General features: G+C 44.8%; 1 protein-coding gene across 2 annotated transcripts in view; it reads right to left on the bottom strand.

Annotated features, from left to right (window-relative positions):
• Nucleotides 1–23,948, bottom strand: part of KDM4B (lysine demethylase 4B) — a 179,790-nt gene that overhangs the window by 133,194 nt on the left and 22,648 nt on the right. For both annotated transcript variants that reach the window (XM_040417739.1, XM_040417740.1), the window contains exon 2: nucleotides 4,636–4,796. In XM_040417739.1, the coding sequence (XP_040273673.1) occupies nucleotides 4,636–4,776 (141 nt within the window). In that variant the 5' untranslated portion in view covers nucleotides 4,777–4,796. The remainder of the gene's footprint in view (nucleotides 1–4,635; nucleotides 4,797–23,948) is intronic.

Raw genomic sequence — 23,948 nt, 5'->3', positions numbered from 1 at the left:
CATTTTCAGTTGTTTCACACTTGTTTGTTATGTATATAATTCCACATGTGTTAATTCATAGTTTTGATGCCTTCATAGTCATGAAAATAAAGAAAATAAAGAAAACTCTTTGAATGAGAAGGTGTGTCCAAACTTTTGGTCTGTACTGTACCTTTCTAATGGGCTAGAGAATATATTTTTGTGGATGGGGGTGCGTCTTTTAAAAGGAGTTGTCCATATTCGGGGGCCTTGCAGCCTGACTTTCTCATCACATTGCCAGACCCGCAGAGGGAAACAGAGTTACCTGCTGTCCATCACTGGGTTCCGGATCCTTTGGTGTGCCGCTGCCACTGACGTACTGCAATCCTGCTTGTGAACATCTTGTTTGACAAGAGTCACGTGTACAGCTGCAGCAGTGACTGGTACCCCATACATTATGTCCTTTGGTCACGTGAAACATGAGGGACATGTCACAGTTGTATCCCAGTTTTCCAAAGGAGCTGGAAATAATGCTTCCTTCCGAAGGTCCAACATAGGAGGGCAGGGGATCAGGCAAAAAGGCCCCCAAATGTTGACAACCCCTTTAGGCTACTTTCACACCTACGTTCGGTGCGGATCCGTCTTGTATCTGCACAGACGGATCCGCACCGATAATGCAAACACTTGTATCCGTTAATAACGGATCCGTTTGCATTATTCATTTAAAAAAAAAAGTCTAAGTCAAAACTGATCTGTCTTGACTTACATTGAAAGTCAATGGGGGACGGATCAGTTTTCAATTGCACCATATTGTCTCAGTGAAAACGGATCCGTCCACCATTGACTTACATTGTAAGGCCTCATGCACACGACCGTTTTTTTTTTTTGCGGTCCGCAAAAACGGGTTCCTTTTTTCCGTGATCAGTGACCGTTGTTTCGTCCGTGGGTCTTCCTTGATTTTTGGAGGATCCACGGACATGAAAAAAAAAGTCGTTTTGGTGTCCGCCTGGCAGTGCGGAGCCAAACGGATCCGTCCTGAATTACAATGCAAGTCAATGGGGACGGATCCGTTTGACGTTGACACAATATGGTGCAATTTCAAATGGATCAGTCCCCCATTGACTTTCAATGTAAAGTCAGGAGTTAATATACCATAGGGTCGGAGTTTTATCCAATCCGATGGTATATTTTAACTTGAAGCGTCCCCATCACCATGGGAACGCCTCTATGTTAGAATATACCATCGGATTTGAGTTACATCGTGAAACTCAGATCCAACAGTATATTCTAACACAGAGGCGTTCCCATAGTGATGGGGACGCTTCTAGTTAGAATATACTACGAACTGTGTACATGACTGCCCCCTGCTGCCTGGAAGCACCCGATCTTTTACAAGGGGCTGTGATCAGCACAATTAACCCTTCAGGTGCCGCACCTGAAGGGGTTAATTGTGCGTATCATAGCCCCCTGTAAGAGATCAGGGGCTGCCAGGCAGCAGGGGGCAGACCCCCCTCACTCCCCAGTTTGAATATCATTGGTGGCCAGAGTGCGGCCCCCCCTCTATTGTAATATCATTGGTGTCCAGTGTGCGGCCCCCCCTCTATTGTAATATCATTGGTGGCCAGTGTGCGGCCTCAGTCGACCCCCCTCCATTGTAATTTCGTTGGTGGCCAGTGTGCGGCCTCAGTCGCCCCCCCTCCCTCTATTGTATTATCATTGGTGGCCAGTGTGCAGCCTCCCCTCTCTCCCCCGCCCGATCATTGGTGGCAGCGGAGATTCCGATCTGAGTCACAGTTTAATCGCTCTGGGGCTCCGATCGGTAACCATGGCAACCAGGACGCTACTGCAGGCCTGGTTGCCATGGTTACTTAGCAATATTACAATATTAGAAGCATCATACTTACCTGCTGGCTGCTGCGCTGTCTGTGTCCGGCCGGGAGCTCCTCCTACTGGTAAGTGACAGATCATTAAGCAATGCGCCGCACAGACCTGTCACTTACCAGTAGGAGGAGCTCCCGGCCGGACACAGACAGCGCAGCAGGTAAGTATGATGCTTCTAATATTGTAATATTGCTAAGTAACCATGGCAACCAGGCCTGCAGTAGCGTCCTGGTTGCCATGGTTACCGATCGGAGCCCCAGAGCGATTAAACTGGGACTCCGATCGGAATCTCCGCTGCCACCAATGACCGGGGGGGGGGGGGGGAAGGCGAGGCTGCACACTGGCCACCAATGATATTAATACAATAGAGGGGGGGGGGCCGCATACTGGCCACCAATGATATTACAATAGAGGGAGGGGGGGTGGCCGGGGGAGGCCGCACACAGGCCACCAATGATATTACAATAGGGGGGGGGGCCGGGGGAGGCCGCACACTGGCCACCAATGATATTACAATAGGGGGGGGGGGGGGGCGCACACTGGCCGCCAATGAAATTAAAACTGGGGAGGGAGGGGGGTCTGCCCCCTGATCTCTTATAGGGGGCTATGATATGCACAATTAACCCCTCAGGTGCAGCACCTGAGGGGTTAATTGTGCGGATCACAGCCCCCTGTAAGAGATCGGGTGCTGCCAGGCAGCAGGGGGCAGTCATGTACACAGTTCGTAGTATATTCTAACTAGAAGCGTCCCCATCACCATGGGGACGCCTCTGTGTTAGAATATACTGTCGGACTTGAGTTTTCACGAAGTGAAAACTCAGCTCAGAAAAAGCTTTTATGCAGACGGATCTTCGGGTCCGTCTGTATGAAAGTAACCTACGGCCACGGATCACGGACGCAGATGCCAATCTTGTGTGCATCCGTGTTCTTTCACGGACCCATTGACTTGAATGGGTCCGTGAACCGTTGTCCGTCAAAAAAATAGGACAGGTCATTTTTTTTTTTGACGGACAGGAAACACGGATCACGGATGCGGCTGCAAAACGGTGCATTTTCCGATTTTTCCACGGACCCATTGAAAGTCAATGGGTCCGCGAAAAAAAAACTGAAAACGGCACAACGGCCACAGATGCACACAACGGTCGTGTGCATGAGGCCTAAGTCAGGACGGATTCGTTTGGCTCCGCATCGTCAGGCGGACATCAAAACGCTGCAAGCTGCGTTTTAGTGTCCGCCTCAAAAGCGCAACAGAGACCAAACGCAGCCAAACTGATGCATTCTGAACGAATCCTTATCCATTCAGAATGCATTAGGGCTGAACTGATCTGTTTTGGGCCGCTTATGAGAGCCCTGAAATGGATCTCACAAGCGGACCCAGAAATGCCAGTGTGAAAGTAGCCTAAATCCTACTGCAGGAGCAATAAAAGCCTGCAGACATGCTTTGACTACACACAAGAGATTTTCTTAGTTTATATAGATAATCCCACTGGCACTAAATGTTCACGCTTCTAATCTTGTGTCCCATTAAAGTATAATGTCGCATTTTGTGTCACACTAAAGTATATTACTAAACAATGTCTATTAAAGAGGACCTGCCACCTCTCACTTTAGCAACATCTTTTCTTAGAGCCTTCTTCAGCTATTCCTCCTATGAATAAATTCACTACTAAGTTAGCACCTGGGGGGTGTCCCAACACTGCCTAAGGCCATTTTCACACAGTCCTTATTAGATCAGTATTTGTAAGCCAAAACGTGGAACAAGCCCAAACCACAGAAGAGATCGATCTTTCCAGTATAATTTGTCTTAGTAGATTCCACTGCTAGTTTTGGCTTACAAATACGGACACAATATAGTGACAAAATACTGACTGTGTAAAAATGGCCTAAAGGTCCTTTTAGACTGGATAATTCAGCAGGCAACCGTTCCTTCCTGGCAAGTGACTGCTCGTCAGTGAAGGAGACTGCTGCATTTACATGCAGCGATCTCCTCCACAGTATGGAGAGGATTGATCACTAATGCCATATCAGTTTGCCAGCAGCAGATGTAGTTTAGACAGCACAATCTGCTGCTGGCATATGATGATTTAGGTCCGTACAAAAAACAATTAAATTACCCGACGAACAAGCATTTCGCTCACTATCCTATGATCACTCATTAGCGATTATCTGGCAGATTCTCGTCCTGTGTAAGGGGCCCTTTAGACTGACAGTATCAGACTGTTAAGGGTTAGAAGTATTTACTAAAACAGACATGACAGGAGTGGAGACAGGTCCTCTAAAGATATGACTGAGTAACACGGGTATACTGTTATAATAGAACTTTGAAGGCAATTATCAGGGATGATAATCCCTGCTGCATTTACCTGCAACAGTCATCTCCTCTGTACGGGGACAAGCGATTGTTCCCATAGAGAATCATTGCTTTAGGGAAACAGAGCATTGTTTAGACAGCACAAATCTTCTGCCCAGAATCCATTATTTAGGTGACCTCAGAAGTGACTGAGAATTTGCTCGTTCATTGACTGATCAGCGGCACCTTTCCACAGGGTAATTATTGGGAACGACCATTCTTTCCATATAATTGCCCTGATGATTGGCCCATGTAAAGGGGCCTCAATTGTCAGTGATATCCAATGATACTGCCAAACCTTTTTGCCACAACACTATAAGGGTATCTTCACATGCAGCGGATTTTGTTATAGAAATTTCTGCAAATCGCACCTGAATTGGGTTATTTGGCAGCATTTCTGCAACAAAATCTACCACATGTGAAAACGCCCCCAAATGAGCACTTACCTTAGCAAGACCAGCTCTGTGTGCTCCCTGAGTTTCTATGTAAGCAATGTATTTGCCAAAATCCTGAAACTCTTCCCATGTGGGTCTAAATGTCATGATCTTACAGCCTGAATTCTGAGATGGTGTTGTTTCTGGTCCCATGATGAATACAGAGCCGGACTCTAGAATGAATGTAAAAACAAAAATATCTACTGTAAAAAAAAAAATTATAATATTAAAACATACAGAGACTTTAGATTGAAAAGTCACCCCCAAAATCAGTTTCAACATAAGCACACCGCTATGTAGGTTCAGGGTCCTGAAAAACAAACCTTAAAGGGAACCTGTCACCTGGATTTTGTGTATATAGCTGAGGACAAGGGATGCTAGATGGCCGCTAGCACATCCGCAATACCCAGTCCCCATAGCTCTGTGTGCTTTTATTGTGTAAAAAAAACGATTTGATACATATGCAAATTAACCTGAGATGAGTCCTGTACGTGAGATGAGTCAGGGACAGGACTCATCTCAGGTTAATTTGCATATGTATCAAATCGTTTTTTATACACAATAAAAGCACACAGAGCTATGGGGACTGGATATTGCGGATGTGCTAGCGGCCATCTAGCAACCCATGTCCTCAGCTATATACACAAAATCCCGGTGACAGGTTCCCTTTAATTGTGAAACCGTGGATATGTTTCATTTTATTTTTATGCAAATAAAAGGTTTGTGTATTGTGGGAAGGGCCATTCAGTTCAGTGCACATGGCATCCCCTGCCTCATCACTACTGGCTCTGAAATCTTAGGGACTGTCAATCAAATAAAGAGTGGGAGAAGCTGGGCAGCATTATGGCAGTGTTATGGCGCACCAAAAACCTTTCTTGCATAAGATTATTAATTTCTCAGGATTAGAGGAACATCATTTCACAAGAAAGGTATGGTTATATTTTGGGGCACTATGGAGGTATGCCTAGTTTGAACCTGATTCTGGAGGTAACAGGAACATTGATGGAATGCCATACATTGTTTAAGTTTGAAGGAAACCTTTCGCCTCCCTTATGGTGCCATCACTTAGATCAGTGGTCTGTCAATCATTTGATAATATAAAGTTAGAATTTACTGTTTAGCAGTGTGCTCCAGAGAAGAGTCAGGCTTATTTATGAGCTCCTGCTCTCCCATCCGGCCTGGCGAGGGAAAACTAAGGAGAACACTACCCAATCATTCCCATGTGGGTTGAGGGTGAGGGTGCTCACGAATAAGCCGAATACATTCAACTGTAAATTAAAGGCAGCAACTTTAGCAGTGATAAGGATATGACAGGTTCCTTTAAAGGGAACCTGTCACCGGGATTTGGTGTACAGAGCTGAGGACATGGGCTGCTAGATGGCCGCTAGCACATCCGCAATACCCAGTCCCCATAGCTCTGTGTGCTTTTATTGTGTAAAAAAAACGATTTGATACATATGCAAATTAACATAAAAGAGTCATATCTTACTTGTGTGACCAGAGAAGAGTCATATTTTCAAGCTCTGACTCATCTCAGGTTAATTTGCATATGTATCAAATTGGTTTTTATACACAATAAAAGCACACAGAGCTATGGGGACTGGATATTGCGGATGTGCTAGTGGCCATCTAGCAACCCATGTCCTCAGCATTATACCTAAAATCACGGTGACAGGTTCCCTTTAATGATGCCAATGTTATATAAAATAAAAGCAGCCATTTCACAAAATACAGTTTATACAGTGTATCAGATTCCAGAGGTGTAAAAGGGTTAGTCAACCTGTTATGAGGGCCCACTGTATTTATAACAAGGTACTTGAGGGCATGTGCCTCGAGGGCACCAGGAAGGAGGGGGTTGGCACTTTACATAGAAAGTAATAATTTGACTGCTGCTGGATAAATATTTGTGTAGGGAGTTGAGAGGGAGCAACTGTCATTGACACATTAGGATGTCAGAGTGGTCTGCTGCATGCCTGCGAAAACATTTCAGTGTTTGATGTCTGTGTGCTGATTATATCCATGTCCTCTGCAGGACCCTGCTCACGTTCTGGCCTCTTTCACACTATCGATAGGCATTGTGTCAGGGTCTGTTCAGGAAAACACTGATGGTTTTAGCTGCAACCTCAATCGGTTTTTTCCGCAACTGCGTTCAGTGTGTGCGTTTTTTCCGACCGGATTGTATCCAGTTTTGCTTCAAGAGCGTGAAAAACACTCATGCAATCCAGATACAATTTAGACTGAAAAAGTGCACATACTGAACATAGAAAAAAACTGATTGAACTTGCATGGAAAACCATAAGTTTTGCTCTGAACAGATCCTGTGTGTGTACATATGCATTTGAGTAAATCTGCATCTATTTTTTCAAGTGTGTATAAATATGTATCCTGTGTGCACCGTGGGCAACATGTTAATACCATATATTCAAACTATAGGCATATGTCCAGGAGACGTCTGGAAAAGGGGAAGATCTTTTGGATTTCCAAAGTAGCTGGCAAATGTTCTGGTTGGGTGCCACATCCTTTCCCATTTCCTGCACTAATCTTCCCTGTAGACGTCCTGAAACTGGCTGTGCAAGAAAGTGAAAAGGAGTGCACCAACAGCTCGCAACTTGGCTTTGCTTTCCCAAGTCTCACGCCTGCGCAGTGCCCTCTATTTTACTGTGCGATCCCATGCCCTGACATGGGATCGCGCAGTAAAACAGAGGGCACCACACATGCACGAGACTTGGGAAAGCGAAGCCGAATTGCGAGCTGTCACTCAAAGGCAAGAGGGGACGTGGTTACCTTGACTTGAAGCAAGGAGGCCGCTGCCCCCTTGACTTCAAGCTGACATGCAAATAAGCGCAGACTGAGGATAAAAGATCGTTTTCTGACCTTATGCAGCATCGGAATGCAGGATGAAAACTATGAATCACACTGCGGGCTATCCTGAGGTACTGCTGGCGGGTTTACATACATTTAGGAGGTGACAGGTTCCCTTTAACCCCTTACGGAACAGGCTCATTTTCACCTTAAGGACCAGGCCATTTTTTTCAAATCTGACCATTGTCACTTTATGTGGTGATAACTTTAAAACGCTTTGACTTATCCAGGCCATTCTGAGATAGTTTTTTCGTCACATATTGTACTTCATGACACTGGTAAAATGAAGTTAAAAAATATATTTTTTTTATTTAAAAAATACCAAATTTACCAAAAACTTTGAAAAATTGGCAAAATTTCCAAGTTTCAATTTCTCAATTACTTTACATTCCCCATATGTCTACTTCATGTTTAGATAATTTTGGGAATGACATTTTATTTTTTAGGGATGTTACAAGGCTTAGAAGTTTAGAAGCAAGTCTGGAAATTTTTCAGAAATTTTCAAAAGCCCACTTTTTAAGGACCAGTTCAGGTCTGAAGTCACTTTGTGAGGCTTACATAACAGAAAGCACCCAAAAATAACCCCATTCTAGAAAAGACACCCGTCAAGGTATTCAAAACTGATTTTACAAACGTTGTTAACCCTTTAGGTGTTCCACAAGAATTAATGGAAAATAGAGAAAATTTCACTTTTTTGTCAGATTTTCCATTTTTATAATTTTTTTTCCAGTTACAAAGCAAGGGTTAACAGCCAAACAAAACTCATTATTTATGGCCCTGATTCTGTAGTTTACAGAAACACCCCATATGTGGTCGTAAACTGCTGTACAGGCACACGGCAGGGCGCAGAAGGAAAGGAATGCCATACGGTTTTTGGAAGGCAGATTTTGCTGGACTGTTTTTTTGACACCATGTCCCATTTGAAGCCCCCCTGATGTACCCATAGAGTAGAAACTCCAAAAAAGTGACTCCATTTTAGAAACTACGGGATAGGGTGGCAGTTTTGTTGGTACTAGTTTAGGGTACATATGATTTTTAGTTGCTCTATATTACACTTTTTGTGAGGCAAGATAACAAGAAATAGCTTTTTTGGCACCGTTTTATTTTTGTTATTTACAAAATTCATTTGACAGGCTAGATCATTTGTTATTTTTATAGAGCAGGTTGTCACGGACGCGGTGATATCTAATATGTATACAATTTTTTTATTTATGCAAGTTTTACACAACGATTTCATTTTTGAAACAAAAAAAATAATAATCATGTTTTAGTGTCTCCATAGTCTGAGCCATAGTTTTTTCAGTTTTTGGGCGATTATCTTAGGTAGGGTCTCATTTTTTGTGGGATGAGATGATGGCTTGATTGGCACTATGGGGTGCATATGACTTTTTGATCGCTTGCTATTACACTTTTTGTGACGTAAGATGACAAAAAAATAGCTTTTTTTTTACACCGTTTTTATGGTGGTCATCTGAGGGGTTAGGTCATGTGATATTTTTATAGAGCCGGTCGATACGGACGCGGCGATACATAAATAAAAAGTATACATATTAGGTAAGTTTTACACAATAATTTCATTTTTGAAACAAAAAAATAATAATCATGTTTTAGTGTTTCCATAGTCTCTTTGCCATAGTTTTTTCCGTTTTTTGGGCGATTATCTTGGGTAGGGTATGATTTTTGCGGGATGAGATGACGGTTTGATTGGTACTATTTTGGCGTACATGCAACTTTTTTGATCAATTTCATTACCTTTATTGGGAAGCAAGGTGGGCAAAATTTCAATTTTCTCATAGGTTTTCTTTAAATTATTTTTATGGCGTTCACCGTGCAGGGAAAGTAACATAACCGTTTTATAGATCAGGTAGTTACGGACGCAGCGATACCTAATATGTGTAGTGTATTTTTTTTTTTTTTATTCCGTGCTAAATGTTTTTTTTTTATCTTAACTTTTTTCACTTTTTTTTGATCCAGACCCACTTGGTTCTTGAAGATCCAGTGGGTCTGATGTCTGTATAATACAGTACACTATATAGTGTATTGTATTGTACTTACACTTTGTCTGAACAGATCTATGCCTTCAGCACCATGGACAGCAGGATGCCTGAGAAGGCGTCCTGTTGCCATAGGAACCTTCCCCGTCTGCTCAGTTGTGGCCACAACTGAGCAGACAGGGAAGGGTAAGGAGGGGGGCTCCCTCCCTCTGTGACCCCATCCTGTCTGGGGGCTGCAAGGCACAGCAGCCCCCCCGATGGGAGAGGGAGGGAGCTCCCTGACCCTGGCTGTTAACCTTTTCCATACAGCGGTCAGTGTGCTGACACTCTGGTATACCCACTGGCCACCAATGAATATTCAAGAGGCCGCACCGCCCGCCTGCCGCACCGCCTGCAAACCCCCCCCCCGGCAACACCCACCGGCATAAAATCATTGAGGGGTGCAGGGAGGGGGGTGAAAAATCAACATTTTGGGCATTTTAAAAGTTTCTGATCCCCGCAGTCCAATCAGAAACTGCAGCAAACCGCAGGTTTGAATTGACCTGCGGTTTGCGGCGATCGCTGATACGGGGGGGGGTCACCTGACCCCCCCTGGCGTTGTGACAGGATGCTGGCTGAATGATTTCAGCCGGCATCCTGTTCGGATTAACCCCCGCGGCGCTGCAATCGCGATTTAAACTTAAGACGTACCGGTACCCGGTACGCCCTAAGTCCTTAAGGGGTTAAAGGCTATGTACACCTTTGGGGGCAATTCTTTTTTTAATTATTGCATTATAATTATTTTAAGCTAAAATCATTTTTTCAATTGGTCTTTATTAACAATATGGAATCCTTTTTTCTGTACAGAGCTGACATGCTCTATTAGCTGCCTGTGGATTTTTTGTCCTTTACGTTATCTGAGGAGCAGATGGACTTCTTATCTTTGCCCTCTCACATCATAAACACTCATTAAAGCTCAATCCTTATCTTATTGATAAGAATGTGGCTTAAAGAGGACCTTTCAGTTGTAAAAACTATGTGAACTAAGTATGCTGCCATGTAGAGCGGCGCCCGGGGATCTCACTGCACTTACTATTATCCCCGGGCGCCGCTACGTTCTCCCGTTATAGGCTCCGGTACCTTTGCTCCTTAAGTTATAGTAGGCGGGTCTTCCCTTGTCCTGTGGGCGTCTCCTTCTCCTAGGCTGTAGCGCTGGCCAATCGCAGCGCACAGCTCACAGCCTGGGAGAAAAAAACCTCCCAGGCTGTGAGCTGTGCGCTGCGATTGGCCAGCGCTGCAGCCTAGGAGAAGGAGATGCCCACAGGACAAGGGAAGACACGCCTACTATAACTTAAGGAGCAAAGGTACCGGAAAGCATAACAGGAGAACGGAGCGGCGCCCGGGGATAATAGTAAGTGCAGTGAGATCCCCGGGCGCCGCTCTACATGGCAGTATACTTAGTTCACATAGTTTTTACAACTGAAAGGCCCTCTTTAAATAAGTATTTATGAAATAAGGGTAATTAGATGACAAAGTGAAAGTGCCCGTCACACAATTTAAAAAAAGTTAACCCCTTTGTGACTGAACAGCTCAATATTTTTAATAAAGGACAATTGAAAAAATAATAATTACTCATACCGGTAATTGGATTCTCCTTTAGCCTCCACAACGGCACTACGTGGATTACCCAGCCTTCTTCAGGGACAGGAAACAGCTTTCGAGCCCAGCCAATAAAGGGCCCCCTCCCTCTTACCTTGTCAATTAGTAACCTAGTACTCAAAGATAGATGCAACAATTCAAATTTAATGAAGTAAATAACATCAATAACAATATCGTTCAACATACGAGGTTAGGATTAATTCTCCTGAGCGTAATAGAATCGAAAATGCTAAATATTCGAAATTATATTTTTTTTATTTTTTGGGGGGGAGGGGGGGGGGGAATTCCTCGTGCCGTTGTGGAGGCTAAAGGAAAATCCAATTACCGGTAAGAGTAATTATTTTTTCCTGACGCCTCCACAACGGCACTACGTGGAGCAATAATATAAAAGACATGATCAGGGTGGGACAACTCCCGACAGGACTTTGCGTCCAAAGGACAAGTCTCTATTTGTAGAGACGTCCAATCTCTAATGTTTAAAAAAGGTGCGAGGATTGGACCATGTGGCTGCCCGACATATTTCTTCTATCGAGGCCGAGGCCCCTTCAGCCCAGGATGTGGCCAATGCCCTGGTGGAGTGGGCTCTCAACAAGGGTGGAGGAGCTAGCCCTTCCGTTTCATAGGCTAGGACAATGCAGGCCTTGATCCATCTTGAGATGGAAGTCTTGCTAGCTGCCTGTCCACGATGTAGACTCAGATATTGTACAAGTAGCTGGTTTGATTTCCTTAGATCTTTCGTGGCCTCCATATATTGTAGGATGCATCTCCTAACGTCTATGTTATGAAATAATTTTTCCATCTCAGAGTACGCCTGGGAACAGAAGGAGGGAAGAGTAACTTCCTGTTGACAGTAGAACTTTGTTACAACTTTAGGCAGAAATTCAGGAGCATGTTTCAATATGAGTCTATCCTCTAGAATCCTAAGATAAGGAGGTAGGATAGAAAAGGCCTGAATCTCCCCTACTCTTCTTGCCATAGTGATGGCTAACAAAAAAACTGTCTTGAGGGTCAATGTTCTCAAGGGGATTTCAGCTATAGGTTCAAAGGGTGGATACATTAATCTGGATAGTACCAGATTTAAATCCCAGGGCGGAACTGAAGATCTTAATTTTGGGCGGATTCTACTTGCCCCCCTAAGGAACCTTTTGATAACATTTATGTCTGATATCTTGGTATTTAAAAAACACACTTAAAGCTGCTACCTGTACTTTTAGGGTACTTACAGATAGTCCCTTATCTAGTCCTGCTTGAAGGAAGTCCAGGATTAGCGCCACCTGAGGTTCTCCGGAAGGGTCATATTTGCCGCCACTAAACCTCAGAAAGGCTTCCCAGGCTCTCAGATATATTCTTGATGTAACAGGTTTTCTACTTTGCAAAAGGGTGGTTATTACTGCCTCTGAAAAAAACTTTCCCTCTTTAGTATACTCCTTTCAGCCTCCAGGCTGTTAAGTGAAGCTGGGTGACTCTGGGATGAAAAACTGGGTCCTGAGACAATAGATCCGGTTGGGGAGGGAGGATCCAAAAGTCTTCCCCTGCAAGGTTTTTTAGGACTGGGAACCATGATCTTCTAGGCCAGAACGGAGTTATCAGTATGATCTGGGCATTTTCCTCCATGATCTTGGCGAATACCTTTTGTATCAGGGGAAAGGGGGGGGGGGGGGGAGAGGCATAAAGTTGTTGCTGGGGACAAGGTGTTGACACGGCGTCCACACTCAAGGGGCAATCTAGGACTGAGAGGGAGAAAAAGTCCCTGACCTGTGTGTTTTTCCTTGTGGCAAAACAGGTCGACACTTGGAGTGCCCCATCTGGAACAGATCTGTTTGAAGACCCTTTTGTTCAGAGTCCATTCTCCTGCCCTTAGTCGGTCTCTGCTGAGGAAGTCCGCCACTTGATTTTCTTTTCCCCTCACATGGGTTGCGGATAGAGACAGTAGATTTTTCTCTGCCCATCTTAGGATTTTCCTTGTCACCAAGGAAAGGGAGCGACTCCTTGTTCCCCCCTGCTTGTTCAGGTAGGCTACAGTCGTTGAATTGTCTGATAGGATCTTTACATTCTTCAGGAGGATTAAAGGGGCAAAGGCTTTTAGGGCTTCCCATACTGCTGTCAGCTCTCTCAAGTTTGACAAGGCTTGTCGTAGGTGATATTCCCATAGACCCTTCTGCAACCGTTTTCCCATGTGGGCTCCCCACCCGTGTTGGCTGGCATCCGTAGTGATGACTACTTGATTTGTCGGTTTCCAGGCCACGCCTCGGGAAAGATTTGTTCGATTCATCCACCAAGATAAGGATGTCTTTACAAGAGATGGAATTTTTATTATTTTGTTTAAGGTTTGTTTTTTGTCCCAGCTCTCCAAAAGAAAGGACTGGAGCTCTCTTGTATGGTGCTGGGCTTATTTTACCGACTAAATTGTTGAAGTCATAAGACCCAGGATTGTCATTATTTTCCGGAGGGGGGAACGCTTCTGTCTCCGGAAATTCTTGATGCTGGAAATCAAGGTGTCCTGTTTTTGCTCTGGAAGGAAGGAAGGAAGGAAGGAAGGAAGACAGACATCAGTATTGAGTCCAGTAGAACTCCCAAAAATGTCATTCTTTTTGAGGGAAGTAGACATTTTTCTTTGGTGATCATCCATCCTAGGTTGGTCAGGGTCTTCTGTATAATCTGAAGATGACAAAACAAGAGGTCTTCCGATGGAGCCGCAATCAAAAAATCGTCCAAGTATGGGATCAATAGGATCCCTGCCAGATAAAAATGTTTTGCCACTTCAGTCATGACCTTCGTGAATAGTCTTGGAGCTGAACTGAGGCCAAATGGAAGAACCTGGAACTGGTAGTGACATAGGGACCCTTTGAACCATACTGCCGTCCTCAAAAACTTCTAGTCTTTCTCTCGGATTGGAACATGGTAATAGGCGTTTGCCAGGTCTAATATTACCATGAAACAGTCTTTCTGAAGGAGGTTTGTCACTGATTTTATTGACTCCATCTTGAACCTTTTGTACACTATGTACTTGTTTAGGGCTTTCAAATTTATAATTTCTCTGAAGGGGTCGTTCGTTTTTTTTTTTACCAGAAAAATAAGTGAATAAAACCCTTCATTTTGTTCTTCCACTGGTACAGGAACGATGGCTTTCTTCTCCAGCAGGAGCGATATCTGTAGGTCCATAGCCTTTTGATTCTCCGCTTTTAGTTTTATGTTTTCCATATATTGGTCTAGGGGATAAAGATTGAATCCATTTTCTATCCCCTCTAGTACCCAGGGGCAAGCTTGAATATTCTCCCAGGCAGAATGGAAAAACCTGAGTCTTCCCCCTACGGCCCCTCTGGCGTCATTGGGAGGATGTGCGGGTGGACTTGTCGGGGTTAAACAAGAACCCTTTCCCTCTGGTAGACTGCCAAGATTGTCCAGAGTCCTTTTTTTGGTCAAATCTACCACGTTTCTGGGGCCGAAAGGAACGTCTTTTGTAAAAAAAAAAAAAAAAAAAATTTGATTCAGTGGGAAAGCCCTTCTTCCTATCCGAGGCTTTTTCTTAGATGTCATCCAGAGCCGTGCCAAAAACTCTGTCTCCTTCACACGGTAGAGAACAAAGTTTATTTTTTGACGCCGTATCACCTGACCAGGTACGCAACCAAATAGCTCTCCGTGAAGCGTTTGATAGGGCGGCTGTTCTGGCAGATAATTTTACTATGTCTGTCGAAGCATCAGCGATTAAATTGGCAGCCTGCTTCAGTATAGGGATTGAAGCAAGGAAGTCTTCTCTAGGCGTGCCGGATTCAATATGCTCCTCTAATTGTCCCAACCAAAGAGACAGGGTTCTGGCGGTGTAGGTTGCAGAGATACTTGGTCTCAGTACAGCGGTGGAGGATTCCCATGTCTTTTTTAGGAGACTTTCACATTTTTTATCCATGGGATCATTAAAGAAGTCCCAGGTCTTCAAAGGGTAGGGCAGATTTTTTGGAAATTCTTGCAACGGGGGCATCCACCTTAGGCATTTTATCCCAAGTGGCAGAGTCCTCTTCCCCAAATGGATATTTTCTCTTGAATATTTTTGAGGCGGATTGTCTCTTTTCAGGGTCTTTCCATTCGTTTTGGATTAAGGACTTAATATTAGCGTGGACAGGAAAAACAAGTTTTTTCTTGTCTCCTAGAGCTGCAAACATCTGATCTTGCACAAATAGTGGCTCTTTCGCTTCTTCCAGATTAATAGTAGCTCTGAAATTTTTAAACAAGGCTTCCGTCTCTTCTACAGAACACAGGGGTCGACCATATGTGTCTTCCGAAATATCAGAGTCTGGACCGGATGAAATTTCTCCTTCATCCAGATCAGAATCTTGCTCCAAAATGGGGGTGCTAGAAGTAGAAGGTCTGGGCTGTATGGCAGATAGCTTTGCTTCTACCGCTGACCCCACTTCTTTAATCATATTTCTCAGAGTATCCACCAAGGAAGGGGTTTCTTCTGAGACCACTTTGTCCCAGCATTTGTTTTCTTGCACATAGCACATTTTCTTCTGATGGATAGTTCCTTTTTAGAAGGTTCTCTCCCCTAGGAGACACAAACAGCAAGAATGGATTTATCTATCTTCCCCCTTTTTTTTTTTTTTTTTTTTTTTTTTTTTAGGAAACCACCACCAGAAGAAAGCCGGGTGCAAGTACATATAAGTGCTTTGACAAACGAACACCCCTCATACATGGAGAGGGAGGAGGCTTACCGGGCTAGAAGGCCTGGAGGAATCTCTGGGCTTTTTGGGGGAGTCACCTTCGGCTTGCATCGTCGGTTCACTCGTGAAGCGCTTTAGGAGCTGCAAGACCAGAATATCTGGGTAGAACGCCGACTGCCCGCACTTCCGCCTTATGTATTGAAGCTCCGCCCCCTCCCACGCATCACGCCGGCCCCTACTGATGAAGCGATCCTCCGCGTCACAGAGGCAAGCGCCGCAGCTATGGGAAGAATATGGGGGCGTTCCCAGGCCCAGGAACACCTCCTCAAGCCGCACAGAGACGCCAGTTCCCATGAAACACGGAGAACAGCCCGGGGTGACCAGCGCAGCTGGCGTTTCACCAAGGAAAGGAGGGACCAAACCACCGGGTCCCGCGATCCTCTCCCCTGCGACGGCCCTCCGGCAGCGCCGGGACAACAAACCTAAAGGCTGCGCGAAAATAATGCTGGTGCTCGAGATCCCGACCTTCTGAGGGACAGGAAACAACTGACAAGGTAAGAGGGAGGGGGCCCTTTATTGGCTGGGCTCGAAAGCTGTTTCCTGTCCCTGAAGAAGGCGAGGTAATCCACGTAGTGCCGTTGTGGAGGAGTCAGGAAAATAAGATTTTTAGCCAAAAATAAGTTAAATGCAATCATAAAAATTTTGACTCCAAAAAGGTGTACATAGCCTTTAAAGGGAGTCTGTCAACTATATAACATGTTTTAAAGTGATTATACAGCTCTGTGGGAGGCAGATAGATGGTACCCGGGTTTAGTTTTTCTGAGTCTCCAAAGTGCCAACATAAAACATGATAATTACACTTACCGGTAATTGATTTTCCATTTAGCCTCCAGAACGGCACTAAGCAGGATGGTACCGCGCCTCCCAGGGACAGGAAACCACGTGGATAAACAAAGGTTTAAAAGCCTCCTCCCCTTTACCTTGTCCAATAAGTATCCAAGGAAACATAGGTGATGCAGAGTAGGAATATTTATATATGTTTCTGATGAGAAGGTATATACATCATTAGCAAAACCCAACAAAAACAATATCAAAATACGCAACATAACATAGGGTGGCAACTCCCAGTGCCGTTGTGGAGGCTAAATGGAAAATCCAATTACCGGTAAGTGTAATTATTAGTGATGGACGAACATCTGCCGGGGTGGTTCGCGAGCGCGATCAAATGTTTGCGAACCGCAAGTTCGCGGCAGGTCCCATTCATTTTAATGGCAGGCGAACCTGAAAAACCTTCAGCTCATATTTGCAGCCAAGAAATAATTACTAGAAGAAGTGCACAAATAGTCCCACAACATGGACAGTGACATAACAGATGTATTATTCGAATTTGCGATCTCCATTCATTTTTGTTTTCAATGCGAAAAATCGGCAATATAATTTTCGCGTACGCGCAAATGCACTATACAGTACCCAAATGCACTATTAAGAAAGTATATTGGTATATAACACCCCGCTTCAATCAGTTTTTTTGGGGGACGACTGGTATATCACTCCAGTAGAAATTATTTGTTCCAATAACGCTTGTCCCTCTATATATACCTGCAGTATCGCAGCAGAACCGCACACAACTGCCGCACAATACAAATGCACTATAATATACTTTCTAACATAGAAAGTATATTATAACATTGTACAAGGAAGGCCACCATTAGCATATACATGAAGATAAAACGTAACCTTTAATAATTTTACTATGAGGGTCCATTCACACGTCCGTAATCCGCAAAACACGGACACCGACAATGTGCATTCCGCAATTTGTGGACCGCACATCGCCGGCACTATAATAGAAAATGCCTAATCTTGTCTGCAATTGCAGACAAGAATAGGACATGTTTATTTTTTTGCGGAAACGGAAGCACAGATGCGGAAGTGCGGATCCGCAAATGCGGACAGCACATTCCGGCCCCATTGAAAATGAATGGGTCTGCACCCGTTCCGTAAAATTGCGGAACGGATGCGGACCCATTTTGCGGACGTGTGAATGGAAAATATATCCCTCAAAATGAAAATAAATGTAATCTTAGAGTTAACCAAAAAGCATAGATGTGGTAGGCAATAACAAGTGCTCGGCGGCACCAAATCAGAAACCATATGTCCTACCACAATCCAGGGGGGTTCCAGTGCACATCGATGAATCCAGGAGGAAAAGCAAAAAAACATCCATCCCTGCTCTAGAAGATGATGTGGTATTGAAGGACAGGGTGGGCAAAGAACTGTCCCTGATATTGCCCTACAGGGGGGTGCTATTCTGGCCCTGATAGCCTAACCACAGACCACCCGCCCTGATAAGAGCGACCCCGTCCGGAACCTTACCCTATATAAAAATGGCCCTAGTAAGCCCCTAGGCCCCTGACTTCCAGGTGATCACTATATAGATCTATGTGTTTTTGACTCATTATAAAAGTATATTATAAGTATATCTCACCCCTCTGTGTATCACACATATCGATAGCACACCTATACTAGCCCTTAAAATGACTTTTGTGGCCCTATTAGCTAGCGTTTGGTGTCCCTAACAGCCTGTCCCTGCTCCACACAGCAACCACTCCCTACACTGGCAAAACACTGAATGTAAAATGGCGGCCAGATCAGGTTTATTTATAAGGTAGGGGTTATGTCCATGTGCTGAAATGTCTCAATTGGCTGTCCTGTACCACCTGATGGATGTGTCATGGGTCAAAGTTCTTCACAATGTAAAAGAATATGGGGGGCGTGAATTTCTCCATATGTTTGCATGTTCGGCGAATCGCGAACACGCAAAGTAACCGCAAGGCCATCTCTAGTAATTATCATCTTTTCCGTACTCCTCCCTAACGGCACTAAGCAGGAGGATTAACAAAGAAAACAAAAATTAGGGAGGGACCACAGGAGATAAGACTTTACGACCGAAGGAAAGGTCCCTATTTGAGACAACATCCAGTCTGTGATGTTTAAAGAAAATGGATGGAGTGGACCAGGGCAGCCTGACAAATTTGGGCCAAGGAAGCAGAGGCACCTTCTGCCAATGAGGTTGATAAAGCTCTTGTCGAATAACCTTTCAGATTCAAAGGAGGGGGGACACCCTTTTCCCTGTAAGCCATGGCAATAGTCATTTTAATCCAACAGGAGACAGTTATTTTTGAAGCCCCCGGCCCTGACCTCTGTTTTGCCCTGCATATTGAATTAGAAGGCGATCAGACTATTTGTCCAGTAACTTCCAGGTAGGCCAAAACACATCTCCTGACGTCTTAGGCTACTTTCACACTTGCGTTCGGGGTTCCGCTTGTGAGCACCGTTTGAAGGCTCTCACAAGCGGCCCCGAAAGCATCCGTCCAGCCCCAATGCATTCTGAGTGGATGCGGATCAGCTCAGAATGCCTCAGTCTGGCTCCGCTTGGCCTCCGTTCCGCTCAGCAGGCGGACACCCGAACGCAGCTTGCAGCGTTCGGGTGTCCGCCTGGCCGTGCGGAGCCAAACGGATCCGTCCAGACTTAGGCTACTTTCACACCTGCGTTCAGGTGTCCGCTCGTGCGCTCCGTTTGAAGGGGCTCACGAGCGGTCCTGAACGCAGCCGCCCGGCCCTGATGCATTCTCTATGGAGGCGGATCCACTGAGAATGCATCCGCCTGCCAGCGCTCAGCCTCCGCTCCGCTCAGTGAGCGGACACCTGAACGCTGCTTGCAGCGTTCGGGTGTCCGCCTGGCCGTGCGGATCCGTCCAGACTTACAATGTAAGTCAATGGGGACGGATCCGCTTGAAGATGACACCATATGGCTCAATCTTCAAGCGGATCCGTTCCCCATTGACTTACAATGTAAAGTCTGAACGGATCCGCTCAGGCTACTTTCATACTTAGAAAATTTTCTAAGTTTTAATGCAGACGGATCCGTTCTGAACAGATGCGAACGTCTGCATTTTAGGAGCGGATCCGTCTGATGAAACATCAGACGGATCCGCTCCTAACGCTAGTGTGAAAGTAGCCTTACAATGTGTCAATGGGGACGGATCTGTTTGAAGTTGACACAATATGGTGCAATTTTCAAACTGATCCGTCCCCCATTGACTTTCAATGCAAAGTCTGGACGGATCCGTCTAACTTTCACACTTAGATTTTTTTCTGAAATATAATGCAGAAGGATCCGTTCTGAAAGGATACCATCGTTTGCATTATAGGAGCGGATCCGTCTGTGCAGACATCAGACGGATCCGCTCCGAACGCAAGTGTGAAAGTAGCCTAAGTCGTAGAACCTAATTTCTCTGTCGGACTTAGCCTGTGGGCAGAAAGAAGGTAATGAGATTTCTTGTTGGCAATGACATTTTGTAATTACTTTGGGCAAAAAGGAAGGTTCATGTTTTAATATTATTCTGTCATCCAGGATGGTTAAAGGGGTTCTGCAGTTTGTTTAAACTGATGATCTATCCTCTGGATAGATCATCAGCATCTGATCGGAGGGGTCCGACACCCGGGACCCCTGCCGATCAGCGGTTTGAGAAAGCAGCGGCGCAGGTCCCTGGTGTCGGACCCCCGCCAGTCAGATGCTGATCTTTTCAGAGGATAGATCATCAGTTTAAACAAACTGCAGAACCCCTTTAAATATGGCGGTCTACAAGATAAGAACCTTTAAAAAAACATTGTTGCGGACCCCTGTGGCGCTGCCTAGACCTTGATTGAATAAACTTCACAATTTTACACGCGTTTCTGGGGCAGAATTACCCCGTTCGTCAGGACTATTTACAGTACGACAGGCTACACAGGGTTTAAAAACTATTTTAAATCTATATATGTAACCAATGTTCTGTATATGCTATATATGTTTATCTATTCACTTAGCCCCACCCCTTCCTGTTAAGCCCCGCCCGATCCCACCAAAAACTGGCTTTTAAACCCTGTGTAGCCTGTCATACTGTAAATAGACCTGAAGAAGGAGGTAATCCTGCCCCAGAAACGTGTTGACTATATCGTATAATAATAATAAAAGATCTCTTAATACCAGACACTTCAATTGTGAAGTTTATTCAAGGTCTAGGCAGCGCCAAAGCAGTCCGCAACAATGTTTTTTAAAGGTCATTTCTTCATCTGCCACCTGGCTTGAGCACACGCAGAGGACCGCGGCCGCAGCCCAAGACAACCGCACGCTGGTCGGGACACCAAATAACCAGCAAAAGCGGTCTACAGTTGTTGTGACTCTTCACAACAACATCTGGTAAGCAGACTCATAAGCTTTTTAACACAATAAGGAAGCGTTTAATGCACATGTGGCGCTCTACTCCCCCAATTTTATCTCTACATAGGTCTACAAGATAAAGCCTGGATCTCCACCACTCTCCTAGTAATAGCAATAAGGTTACTCTCCCTAAAAAAGTCTTTACTAACGGGGATCTCATTAAGAGGTTGAAAAGGAGGAGCCATGAGTACCGAGAGCACCAGATTAAGGTCCCAAGTAGGTACAGTGGATCTAACTGCTGGATTTGATCTATAAGCTCCCTTAAAAAAAACGTCTAAACCTATTTCAGTCAACTTAACATCCATGAAGGCGCTAAGAGCCGCCACCTGGACCTTTAGCGTACTAACTCTTAATCCATCTTCGAGGCCCTTCTGCAGAAAGTCCAGAATTATGTCAGGGGATAAAGTGGGATTCCAACAGTCCCCTGCAAAACGGGGGAAAGCATTCCAAGTTCTAAGATAAATTTTTTACTTGATAGGTTTCCTATTCTTCAGTAGGGTATTGATGACTGTATCTGAAAGTCCCTTGGACCTTAAGATGGTTCATTCGACATCCAGGCTGCTAGACTTAACTGGCTTACATCTGGATGCCGAGCCGGTCCTTGTAGAAGGAGCTCCGGGATCTGTGGGAGCAACCAAAAATTCCCCTTTGAGAGACTCAGCAGAAGTGGGAACCACATCCTTTTGGGCCAATAAGGAGCTTTCAGAATCAATTGGCAATGGTCTTCCATTACCTTTGTCAGAACACTGAAAGTCAGGGATATCGGGTGAAAGGCATACAAGATCCCCACCGGCCATGGACCCGAAAATGCATCTAGCCTGACTGGATTGTCCCTGTAGGATAGGTAATAGAACTGATCCACTTGCTCATTTGCTCTTGAGGCAAAGAGGTCCAAGATTGGGGTCTCCCATCTGTTGCATAACTCGAGAAATATTTTCTTGTTTAAAGACCACTCTCCTGACTTTAGTCTCCTGCTCAGAAAATCTGCCAGGGTATTCTTTTCCTTTCAGATTAACCACTGAGATTGAATTTATGTGTTTTTGAGCCCATGAAAGTAGCTGGAATGCCATCTGACACAGATTCCCGATCCTTGTGCCCCCCTGCTTGTTTATATAGGCTACTGTGGCCCCATTGTCTGACAGAATTTTGATGTCCCTCCAATAGATAATTGGAAGAAAGGCTCTCAGAGCTAGAAAAAAAGAAAAAATGCTAAAAGTTCCTTTGAGTTTGAGGATAGTGGGAGGAGACTCAGACTCCCTGGACTAGCTAATCCCCACAATGGGCCCCCCAGCCTGACCCACTTGTGTCTGTATAATTATTTGATCTGTTGATCTCCATTGCACTGCTTGGTTCAGATTGTTTGGATCTAACCACCACTGTAGAGAACTCCTCACCTGAGTAGGAAGAGATACTCTGTTGTTCAGGGAGAATTGGCTCTTGTTGCAGGCGGTTAAGAGAAAATCCTGCAAAACTCTTGCCCGAAACTGAGCCCACCTGACTGTAGGGATGGTTGAGGTCATTAGGCCCAGAACTACCATTTTGTCCCTGAAAGACACTTTCAGATGTGACCGGAAAGTCGATATCCTTGATATAATGTCCTGTAACTTCTGATCCGGAAGAAAAGGCTTCATAAAGGTGAGAGTCCAGAAGAATTCCTAGGAAAATCTTCCTGTTGCTGGGGGACAAATCCAACTTTTCGAGTAGAATTTCCAGATAATAGGCTGCAATAAGAAAATCGTCCAGATATGGAATGAGTAGGACCTCTTTTTGATTAAGAAATCCTGAAACCTCCCCCATGAGCTTCGTAAAAACTCTGGGAGCGGATGACAAACCGAAAAGAAGGGCTTGAAATTGTAAGTGAACCAGGCAATTTTCTAGGTAGACTAAAAAACGTAGATACTTCTGATGATCTTTGTGATTGGGGACATGGTAGTAAGCGTCCGCCAAAACTAGCGTTACCATATAACAGTCCTGGGGTAGTAGGTCGATAGTTGACTTGACCGTCTCCATCTTTAATTTTTTGTACCGCAAGTCATATGTTTGTTGGCTTCGAATGTACCATTCGTTTTTTTTATTAGGAAAATTGGGGAGTAAAATCCTTTTCCTCTCTGGTCTAGTGGTACTGGAACAACAACTTTTTGTAGTAATGTCAGAATCTGTGACTCTAGAAGATATGGTCTTTCTTTTTTTAGTTTTTTGTTTAACAGGAACCTTTTTGGAGGGAAGGGGGCGGGGGAAGAGAATTCTAGTCTGCAGCCATGATGAAATAAATATAGAATCCATGGGGGGGGGGGGGGGGGGGATTTTGAAATATTTTCCCAGGCGGAAACAAATTTTCTTAACCTTCCCCCCGCCGGGTCCTTGGCGTCATTGTCTCGGCTGTTTTGAAGACTTCTCCTGGTTAAAGAGGAAACCCCTGCCTTTTGTGGGCTGCCAGGAGCCTGAACTCTCCTTTTTCTGATCCGGCCTACCCTTCCTTTGGTTACGAAAGGATTGGCGTTGGTGGAAAAACCTAGACTCTGCTGGGAAACCTTTTTTCTATCAGATGCGTTATCTAAAATATCATCTAGTACTGACCCAAAGAGTCTCATCTCCACAGGGAATACTACACAGTTTGCTTTTACAAGTATTGTCCCCTGACCACAATCTCAACCAAACAGATCTTCTGGCAGAATCTGAAAGGGCCGCAGATCTGGCAGAATCTGAAAGGGCCGCAGATCTGGCAGTTTCACTAAATCCGCAGAAGCATTTGATAGAAAATTTGTAGCCTGTTTTAGAACTGGCAGGGAGGATAAAATATCCTCTCTGGGTGTTCCTGAAACTAAATATTCTTCTAGCTGAGATAACCATAAGGAAAGGGTCCTGGCAGTGTAAGTGTCTGCAATGCTGGGTCTCAACATAGAAGTGCAG

This window comes from Bufo bufo, chromosome 2, assembly GCF_905171765.1.
Source record: "Bufo bufo chromosome 2, aBufBuf1.1, whole genome shotgun sequence".
Classification (NCBI taxonomy): domain Eukaryota; kingdom Metazoa; phylum Chordata; class Amphibia; order Anura; family Bufonidae; genus Bufo; species Bufo bufo.
This window is presented reverse-complemented; position numbering and strand designations above follow the sequence as displayed.